General features: G+C 46.5%; 1 protein-coding gene across 4 annotated transcripts in view; it reads right to left on the reverse strand.

Annotated features, from left to right (window-relative positions):
- Nucleotides 1–9,546, reverse strand: part of mterf4 (mitochondrial transcription termination factor 4) — a 96,184-nt gene extending 86,638 nt beyond the window's left edge. For 3 of the 4 annotated variants that reach the window (XM_070883255.1, XM_070883251.1, XM_070883253.1), the window contains exons 1-4: nucleotides 9,448–9,546; nucleotides 7,153–7,690; nucleotides 1,766–1,950; nucleotides 562–929 (exon numbers count right to left, since the gene is read on the reverse strand). In XM_070883255.1, coding sequence (XP_070739356.1) covers nucleotides 562–929; nucleotides 1,766–1,950; nucleotides 7,153–7,690; nucleotides 9,448–9,480 — 1,124 coding nt within the window. In that variant the 5' untranslated portion in view covers nucleotides 9,481–9,546. Of the gene's footprint in view, nucleotides 1–561; nucleotides 930–1,765; nucleotides 1,951–7,152; nucleotides 7,691–8,728; nucleotides 9,339–9,447 lie in introns of those variants that run through there. The other variant, XM_070883252.1, reaches the window with a different exon arrangement.
- Between the last annotated feature and the right edge of the window lie 215 nt (nucleotides 9,547–9,761).

The following is a 9,761-nucleotide window of genomic DNA, read 5'->3' on the forward strand; positions in this document are numbered from 1 at the left end:
CTGTTTTATAGTCACATTCCACCCACCATTTTTTAAAAACCTGATTGAAACAGTCTTTGTGTAGAGAGACGAGAATAGAATGTAAGAAATAGGAGCAGGAGTAGGCCATTTGGCCCCGCGAGCCTGCTCCGCCATTCAATAATATATTTGATCTCGGCCTCCACTCCACTTCCCTGCTCGCTCCCAATAACCCTCGACTCCCTTATCATTCAAAAATCTGTCTATCTCTGCCTTAAATATATTCAATGATCCAGCCTCCACAGCTCTCTGGGGTGGAGAATTCCAAAGATTCATGACCCTCAGAGAAATTCCTCCTCATCTCAATTCTAAACAGGCGGCCCCTTATTCTGAAACTATGCTCCCTAGTTCTAGATTCTCCCACAAGGGGAAACATCCTCTCTGCATCTACTCTGTCAAGAACAGTATGATTTTTTTTTCAAGTAACAAATATTGGTTGTGTTTTTCATTAGTGATTTTTAACTGGTTTCCTTCAAATCCCAGCATCAACACCCAATTTAATCACTACTAGCTCTGATTGCTTTCTGGAACGTGACACTTTACCGTTTTCCCTGAAACGGTCCCTCATCTTCCTTGCTGCTGTACTCATCCTCGGATTCTGCTTCGTCTTCCCACTCCGAGTCCTCAAGTTCTTCATTCTCCATCTCCTCCCGGCTCAGCAGCTTCTTGAAGACGTCAAACTCTTCCCAAGTTGACATGGCCACTTTAGCCAGGAAATAGTCCGTGCTGGTGGTGAGTATGTCCTTCAGTTTAGGGTTTATGATCTGAGTCTGACCCTTTTTATCCGGAGTCTGGTAAAGTCCCAACCGTTCCAAGAAGATGTGCCGCTGCTGCAGTTCTTCCAGTGACATCCGGAATATTTCAGACTTCGCTATTTCTGGTTGTTTTATTCCCATTCGGAAATATGCATACTGTGGGAGAATATGGAAGGCAAAGGTAATGTAGCAGCAAAAACACCGGTTTAATACTAAGTACCAATATTTATGAAAATCTGATACGAGTCATACATTTTTGGAAGGGGAAGATAGAATTTTGTGATACAGGCACTGCGAATGAAACATAATTTGCCTTTTGCCAGATCTCTCTCTCTGTGGATATCCCAGAGGTATAGAATCCTCTCATATTACTTGACCTGGAGTTCAGCTTTTCCCCCGCATCATGTCCATCATCCGCCTCTGCAACTGAAATTTTAATCCCTGCTTATCCTTTCACAACTGGTCTTTTCCAGGATTCTGCTTGCTGGCTTCCCTGTTTGTACCATTTATAAACTTTCATCCGGAATTCCACAGCACCCCTGTCCTCGTCAAGATTCACTGGTTTCCCATGCTGTCAAATCCCTTATGCCCTCACCCCTCCCTACCTCCGTGATCTCCAGCTTACGTCCCCGCACATACCATCTGTTCCACCATCAGCAGTCACTTCTTCCCTCAGGTACTCCCATAAGATATCCACCTTGCCCCCTCCCTCCCCTCCTCAAGAACCTCGGCATCTATTCACTATCCACTGCCCTGTAAACGTATTTTTGTATATAATTAACACTATAAAAAGATTATGCATCTAATTAAACAATTTCCTCGTGAAAGTACAACTTTTTACAAGCACCAAATTTAAAATCTAGGTAACTTCACAAAGAATTATTCATCAGAATCATTTTTTTTATATAGTTAATTAGGGAGAACAGGTGGAAGGGAATGCATAAATAAAACAGGGTGGTCATACACAGAATCTTACAAGATGTGTCCATTACCTGGAATTTATATTCCAACTCTTCAAATTTCTCAAAAAGCACATTGGGTGAAGTTCGGAGGATCTCGGTGACGTGCTGACCTGTGAAAACACACTTGTCTTTGAAGAAACGCACTGTATTGTTCACCTGCTTTGCAGAGAGATTCAGGATCTGTGGACAATGCACCAAGACACGTTGTAGACTGCCTACAGAAAGGAAACGCAGATTGAAAATCCACAACAGGACCTGCAGATAGTACTCTCGATACGCACTCCGACACAATGCATTATCGCAATCACATCGCCACTCAATGCACGTTATGCTTGACCAACCTCATTGAGTTCTTTGAAGTCATCATAGGCGGTCCCTCGTATCGAGGATGACTTGCTTCCACGCCGAAAAGGGATGAGTTCACAGGTGTTTCAATGAAGTACCTAATATTTCAGATCCCAAACTACATCCTGAAGGATGGAAGATGCCTGTGTGTGGATTTTTTTACCGTGTGGTGGCCGTTGCACACCAGCCACCACACGGGCTTGACAGAGCTAGGTCCAGTGGCAAGGATTACCCAGGACGACTGGAGACCAGCTCTGCTGCACAGACCTAGTGTGCACATATATCGCAGTGTGGGCTGGCCCGAGCTGCCCCTGGGCCCTCGCCTCTTCTGGGCCCTGATCACATCCCTCTACAATCTCTCGCCACTCCTTCGCCCCGACCTCGCCACTCCTGCCCGCACTACAATCAACCATCGACCTCATGCAGCAGCACGCCGCCACATGCTGCTCCCTCTAATGGCCCTGGCCTGCTGATGGTCTTGCAGGCTGGGACCGCGCCGATTTCCGGGCCGGGCTGCAGCACACTGCTCCCTCTAATGACCCCTCAATGCACATCATGCTTGACTGACATTGAGTTCTTTGAAGTAGTAACAGAAAGAGTAGACAAGGGTAATGCAGTAGACAAAATATATTTGGATTTTCAAAAGGCCTTCGATAAGATACCACATAGTGGACTCATGACTAAGGTCAGAGCATGTGGAGTCAGGGAACAAGTAACTGAATGGATAGCAAGCTAGCTGCAAAATGAGTCGGCAATCCTATATAAGAACATAAGAAATAGGAGCAGGAGTAGACCATTTGGCCCCTCGAGCCTGCTCCGCCATTCAATAAGATCACGGCTGATCGGATCACGGACTCAGCTCCACTTCCCTGCCCACTCCCCATAACCCCTTATCGTTTAAGAAACTGTCTATTTCTATCTTAAATTTATTCCATGTCCCAGCTTCCACAGATTTACAACCCTCAGAGAAAAAAATTCTCCTTATCTATGTTTTAAATGGGCGGCCCCTTATTCTAAGATCATGCCCTCTAGTTCTAGTCCCCCCTATCAGTGGAAATATCCTCTCTGCATCCACCTTGTCAAGCCCTCTATATAATCTTATACGTTTTGATAAGATCACCTCTCATTCTTCTGAATTCCAATGAGTAGAGGCCCAACCTACTCAACCTTTCCTCATAAATCAACTCCCTCATCCCTGGAATCAACCTAGTGAACCTTCTCTGAACTGCCTCCAAAGCAAGTATATCCTTTCATAAATATGGAAACCAAAACTGCACACAGTATTCCAGGTGTGGCCTCACCAATACCCTGTATAACTGTAACAAGACTTCCCTGCTTTTATACTCCACCCCCTTTGCAATAAAGGCCAAGATTCCATTGGCCTGCCTGATCACTTTCTGTACCTGCATACTATCCTTTTGTGTTTCATGCACCAGTACCCCCAGGTCCCGTTGTATTGCAGCACTTTGCAATCTTTCTCCATTTAAATAATAACTTGCTCTTTGATCTTTTCTGCCAAAGTGCATAACCTCGCACTTTCCAACATTATACTCCATCTGTTAAATTTTTGCCCACTTACCCTGTCTGTCCTTTTGCAGATTTTTTTGTGTCCTCCTCACACATTGCTTTTCCTCCCATCTTTGTATCGTCAGCAAACTTGGCTACGTTACACTCAGTCCCTTCTTCCAAGTCGTTTATATGGATTGTAAATAGTTGGGGTCCCAGCACTGATCCCTGCAGCACCCCACTAGTTACTGGTTGCCAACCCGAGAATGAACCATTTATCCCGACTCTCTGTTTTCTGTTAGTTAGCCAATCCTCTATCCATGCTAATATATTACCCCCAACCCCGTGAACTTTATCTTGTGCAATAATCTTTTATATGGCACCTTGTGAAATGCTTTCTGGAAGTCCAAATACATCACACCCACTGGTTCCCCTTTATCCACCCTGTTCGTTACATCCTCAAAGAATTCCAGCAAATTTGTCAAACACGACTTCCCCTTCATAAATCCATGCTGACTCTGCCTGACCGAATTTTGCTTTTCCAAATGTCCTGCTACTGCTTCTTTAATAATGGACTCCAACATTTTCCCAACCACAGATGTTAGGGTAATTGGTCTATAGTTTCCTGCTTTTTTGTCTGTCTCCTTTTTTAATAAGTACAATTTCAACATTTTCAGACGACATCAAATTGGGGGTATCATTAATAGAGAGGACTGCGAGTATCTTTTTAGTTGTAATTCTGGTCATTAATTTGCGCCAGTGTGAGTCAGGAAAACATTACTAAATTTGCAAATGAACTTCAATGTAGGTAATTGTGAGGTGGTACATTTTGGAAGGGAGAATAAGGAGGTCACGTACTCCTTGGAAAATAAGTATCTAAATGGGATAGAGGAGCAGAAGGATCTGGGGCTACATAGATCACAAAGTAGCAACGCAGATTAATAAGGTTTTTTAAAAAAGTAAACAAAGCACGGGTTCATTTCTACAGGGATAGAATTGAAAAGCAGAGAAGTTCAGTTAACTTGTATAGAACTTTGGTTAGACCATGCTTGGGAGGACTGAACAGTTCTGGTCTCCATTTTATAAAAAGGAGATAGAGGCACTGGAGAAGGTGTAAACATATTTACTTGGATGGCACCAGAAATGAGAGGTTATACCCAGCAGGAAAGATTGAACAGGCCATGACTCTTTTCTCTGGAGCAAAGACTGAGGGATGACCTGATAGAGGTCTTTAAGATTATGAGAGGGTAGACATAGGGAAGATGTTTCCACTTGCAGGGGAGACCAAACTAGGAATCATAAATATAAGATAGTAATAAATCCATTCGAGAATTCTTTACCCAGAGAGTGGTTAGAATGTGGAATTCCCGACCACAGGGAGTGGTTGAGGTGATTAGCGTTGATGCATTTAAGAGGAAGCTAGATAAACACATGAGGGAGAAAGAAAGAGAAGGATATGTTAATGGGGTTCCATGAAGAAGAGTGGAGGAGGCTTGTGTGGAGCATAAACCATTTCACCTGTTTCTATGCTGTAAATAGTGTTATACTATGCATTGTCACACAAACACATTACCACACCAATAGATTGTTACCATCATAGGCAGTCCCTCGAAATCGAGGAAGACTTGCTTCCACTCTAAAAGTGAGATCTTGGGTGTCTGAACAGTTCAATACTGGAATTATAGTCTCTGTCACAGGTGGGACAAACAGTCATTGAAGGAAAGGGTGGGCGGGGAGTCTGGTTTGCCGCATGCTCCTTCCGCTGCCTGGTTTCTGCAAGCTCTCGGCGCCGAGACTCAAGGTGTTCAGCGCCCTCCCGGATACATTTCCTCCACTTAGGGCGGTCTTTGGCCAGGGATTCCCAGGTATCGGTGGGGATGTTGCATTTTATCGAGGAGGCTACTGAGGATGTCCTTGAAATGTTTCCTCTGCCCATCTTGGGCTCCCTTGCTGTGTAAGAGTTCCGAGTAGAGCGCTTGCTTTGGGAGTCTTGTGTCGGGCATGCGGACAATGTGGCCCTCCCAACGGAGCTGGTCGAGTGTGGTCAGTGCTTTGATGCTGGGAATGTTGGACCAATAGATTATAACTTAATACACACACACACTCATACACAAATACTGTATTATTCAATGCACTTTCACACAAATATTGTTACTCAATAGATTGCCACACAATGAAGTCACACAAACACTGTTACTCAATGGGCCCAGAAGAAGCAAGGGTCCAGGAGCAGCATGGGCCAGCCCACACTGCGATATGTGCGCACTAGGTCCATGCAGCAGAGCAGGTCTCCAGTCGTCCTGGTTAACCCTTGCCACTGGATCTAGACCCAGCTCTGTCAAGCCCATGTGGTGGCTGGTGTGCAACAGTCACCTCACGTTAAAAGAATCCATGCACAGGCATCTTCAATATGTAGTTCGGGACCGAGAATATCAGGTCCCTCATTGAAACACCTGTGAACTCATCCCTTTTTGGTTTGGAAGCAAGTCATCCTCGATACAAGGGACTGCCTAATACTATACTCAATGCAGCTTCAAACACTGTCACAGGGAGTGTCACACCAACACAATGCACCATTACATAAACATTATACTTCTGCCCACCATTCCTGGGAGCTAACTAACCTTCATCGGCATAATCTAGGTCCTTCAGCATTTTAAACACTTCAATCATCCTCTAATAAGTTTTGTTCTGTCAATCTATCATTAACAACAGCTAGAACAATAGGCCACTTGTGTACCGATAGACCTACCCCGACGGCTGGGCCAATTTAACACCAGAGGCAGCTGACAGGAGATGACAATGGCCATGACAAAGTGAAACCAGTGCCGAAAGGGAAAGAAGTTGAGGTACACAGAAGGTGACCCTGTGGTTCTACTGCAAGTATAGCATGCTTACTATATATAACCGATAGATATATAGGTCACCTTCTGGGTCAGGTTGTGGGATCAAGTCCCCACTCCAGGGACTTGAGCACATAAATCTAGGCTGACACTCCAGTGCAGTGCTGAGGGAGCGCCGTCTTTCGGATGAAACGTTAAACCAAGGCTCCATCTGCTCTCTCAGGTGGGCGTAAAATATCCCATGGCACTATTTTAAAGAAGAGTAGGGGAGTTATTCCCGGTGTCCTGGGCCAATATTTATCCCTCAATCAATATAACAAAAACAGATTATCTGGTCATTATCACATTGCTGTGTGTGGGAGCTTGCTGTGCGCAAACTGGCTGCCACATTTCCTACATTACAACAGTGACTACATCCGAAAGACGGCGCTCCCTCAGCATTGCACTGGAGTGTCGGCCTAGATTTATGTGCTCAAGTCCCTGGAGTGGGGACTTGATCCCACAACCTGACCCAGAAGGTGACCTATATATCTATCGGTTATATATAGTAAGCACGCGAGACCTGCTCTGCTATAAAATACTTTGAGATGTCCGGTGGTCGTGAAAGGCACTATACAAATGCAAGTCTTTTTTTAACCATCTTCCTATAATGTATACTTCCCGCTCAATGTATTGTATTAAAACTGCCCAGATCTGCAAGTGGACCAGGCAGTAAACCATTACCTTCTCCCAGCCCATGCTTCCGCAGGTTGTCAATGCGTGACTGCAGTTGATGGTCCTTTACTCCTAATAGTTCTGGACACTTCACCAGGACCTTGATGGTGCTGCTTGGGTTTAGGCCAAGAACGGTGAGGATGGAGAGTGCAGGGAGGCTCTTCTGTGGAGGCTGCACACCAATACTGGGATGCAAAGTAAGCAACTGCTTCACCTGAACCTGACTGAATCCCAGCTTCAGAATGGAGTCGACCACACTCTCTAATCCAGAGGCATCAACATCCGACTTTCCAAAATGCTTTGTGGCAGAATGTCCAGGAGCTTCCAGGGGCTCGGAGAAAGGAACCTGGGATTTGGTCCTTGGAGCTGGACAGGAGTCTGGTGAAGTCTTCCCGGAGTGACCGAGAGCCCTGGCTGTGGAGAACCCACGAGACATGGATTTCCAAGGCGTTGCACCTAGAGCATTGCGATTCTCTTGTGTAGAGGAAAGCTGCCAATACCCAGCGGGGGGCTGGATCCTTTGGAGGAGGTAGTGCAAACGCACAGCCTGAAAGATAACAAGACAGCTTCAGGAAAGAAGGGTATCGCGCCACGGTTTACATGAGTTTCAACAAAACCTGCATCGGGAGTTTTAATGACACTATATTACAGAGACTCTCTCCATTCTAGAGTTACCTAGTATCATTCAATAGGAGTGACCATATAACAACTTGTATTTATATCGCTATTTAACATAGTAAAACATACCAAGGTGCTTCACAGCAGTGTTTTAAGACAAAACAAATATATTTGACACCAAGCCACACAAGAAGAAATTACGGCAGAACCTTGGTCAAAGAGGTAGGTTTTAATGAGAGTCTTAAAGGAGGAAAGAGAGGTTTAGGGAGGGAGTTCCCGAGCTTGGGGCCAGGGAACAGAAGGCACGGCCACCGATGGTTGAGCGATTATAATCAGGGATGCTCAAGAGGGCAGAATTAGAGGCGTGCAGACATCTCGGGGGGGGGGTTGTGAGGCTAGAGGAGATTACAGAGATAGGGAGGGGTGAAGCCATGGAGGGATTTGTAAACAATGATGAAAATGTTGAAATCGAGGTGTTGCTTAACGGGGAGCCAATGTAGGTCAGTGGGCACAGCTTCAGTCATCACTGTTAAAGGGACTGAATTGCAGAATTCAATCCCCCAAACATGTAAAAATCCTGGAATTCCATATAATAAAAACAAAACTGAACTTATTCGGTCACCATATAACAGCAATCCTGAATGAAACCTATGGGGTCTCCCTGAAGCCTTAGCAGGGTCTGGTATGGTACGGAGTCAGATTCGGAAGGTTCCGGGCTCCATGTCCAGTCTGATTGGCTGTTCTCAGCAGGGTCAGCAGTGACAGTGCTGCACTTTGGGAGGGGAACGTCACTCCTGATCACCATCTGGTGTCCTTGCTGGAAGTGTGCATGTCAGGTGAGGGCAGTGCCAGCCAGCCTGCTGACAAGCTAAGGCACACACATGGAGAATGGGCACTTGGGGCAAATAGCAGGCAGCAGCCAATACCTGTGGAATCGTACCCCAACAACAAAATTCATAGCACTTACAACAGATCATTCAACCCAAACAGTCCCTGTCGGTAGCTGTGTCTCAGTGGGCAGCACACTCGCCTCGGAGTCAGAAGGTTGTGGGTTCAGGTCCCAATCCAGGAACTTGAGCACATAAATCTAGGCTGACACTCCAGTGCAGTGCTGAAGGAGTGCAGCGCTGAGAGAGTGCAGCACTGTCGGAGGTGCTGTCTTTCGGATGAGACATTAAACCGAGGCCCTGTCTGCTCTCTCAGGTGGATGTAAAAGATCCCAAGGCACTATTTCGAAAAGTATCCCCGGTGTCCTGGGCTTTATTCCTCAATCAACATAACAAAAAAACAGATTATCTGGTCATTATCATATTGCTGTTTATAGGAGCTTGCTGTGCGCAAATTGGCTGCCGCGTTTCCCATATTACAACAGTGACTACACTCCAAAAGTGCCTGCTCACCCATCGCCCCTTTGGCCCCTGGTTCTAAACTCTTCAACTACAGGAAACCTGCTCTGCCCCAATCCTTTCATCATTTTAAACATTTCATCATATCGCCCCATAATCTGCATTGATCTCGCGAAAAACTTCCAATTGTCCCAGTCTCCTTCAGAATGGGATCAGTGTCATCATTCTCCCCCTCCCCCCACCTCTCCATTCGCAACTCCCCCCTCGCCCAATAATATTCTCCCCATCCTGCTCCCTCCATTCCACCCCCCCCCCCCCCAATATTCTCACCCTCCCCCACCTGCAGTGTCACTGTTTTCAGATTCCGGCTCATCGCAGCCGCGGCCCTGTCTCTGTCCGTCACTAACTCGGACTCGGCAACACCGCCTTTCCCGGAGAAATGTTCCGGCCGCGAGAGAAACCGCCAAATCTCCCCGGCCCCGCCCACAACCCTCCCTGGTCCCGCCCCGGCACCGCCCCAACTCCCCCGGGCCCCGCCCACACACCCTCTAGCCCCGCCTACAACCCTCCCTGGTCCCGGCCCCGCCTCCCTCAGCCCCGCCCCAACTCTCCCGGGCCCCGCCCACACACCTTCTAGCCCCGCCTACAACCCTC

This window comes from Pristiophorus japonicus, chromosome 6, assembly GCF_044704955.1.
Source record: "Pristiophorus japonicus isolate sPriJap1 chromosome 6, sPriJap1.hap1, whole genome shotgun sequence".
Taxonomy (NCBI): Eukaryota; Metazoa; Chordata; class Chondrichthyes; family Pristiophoridae; genus Pristiophorus; species Pristiophorus japonicus.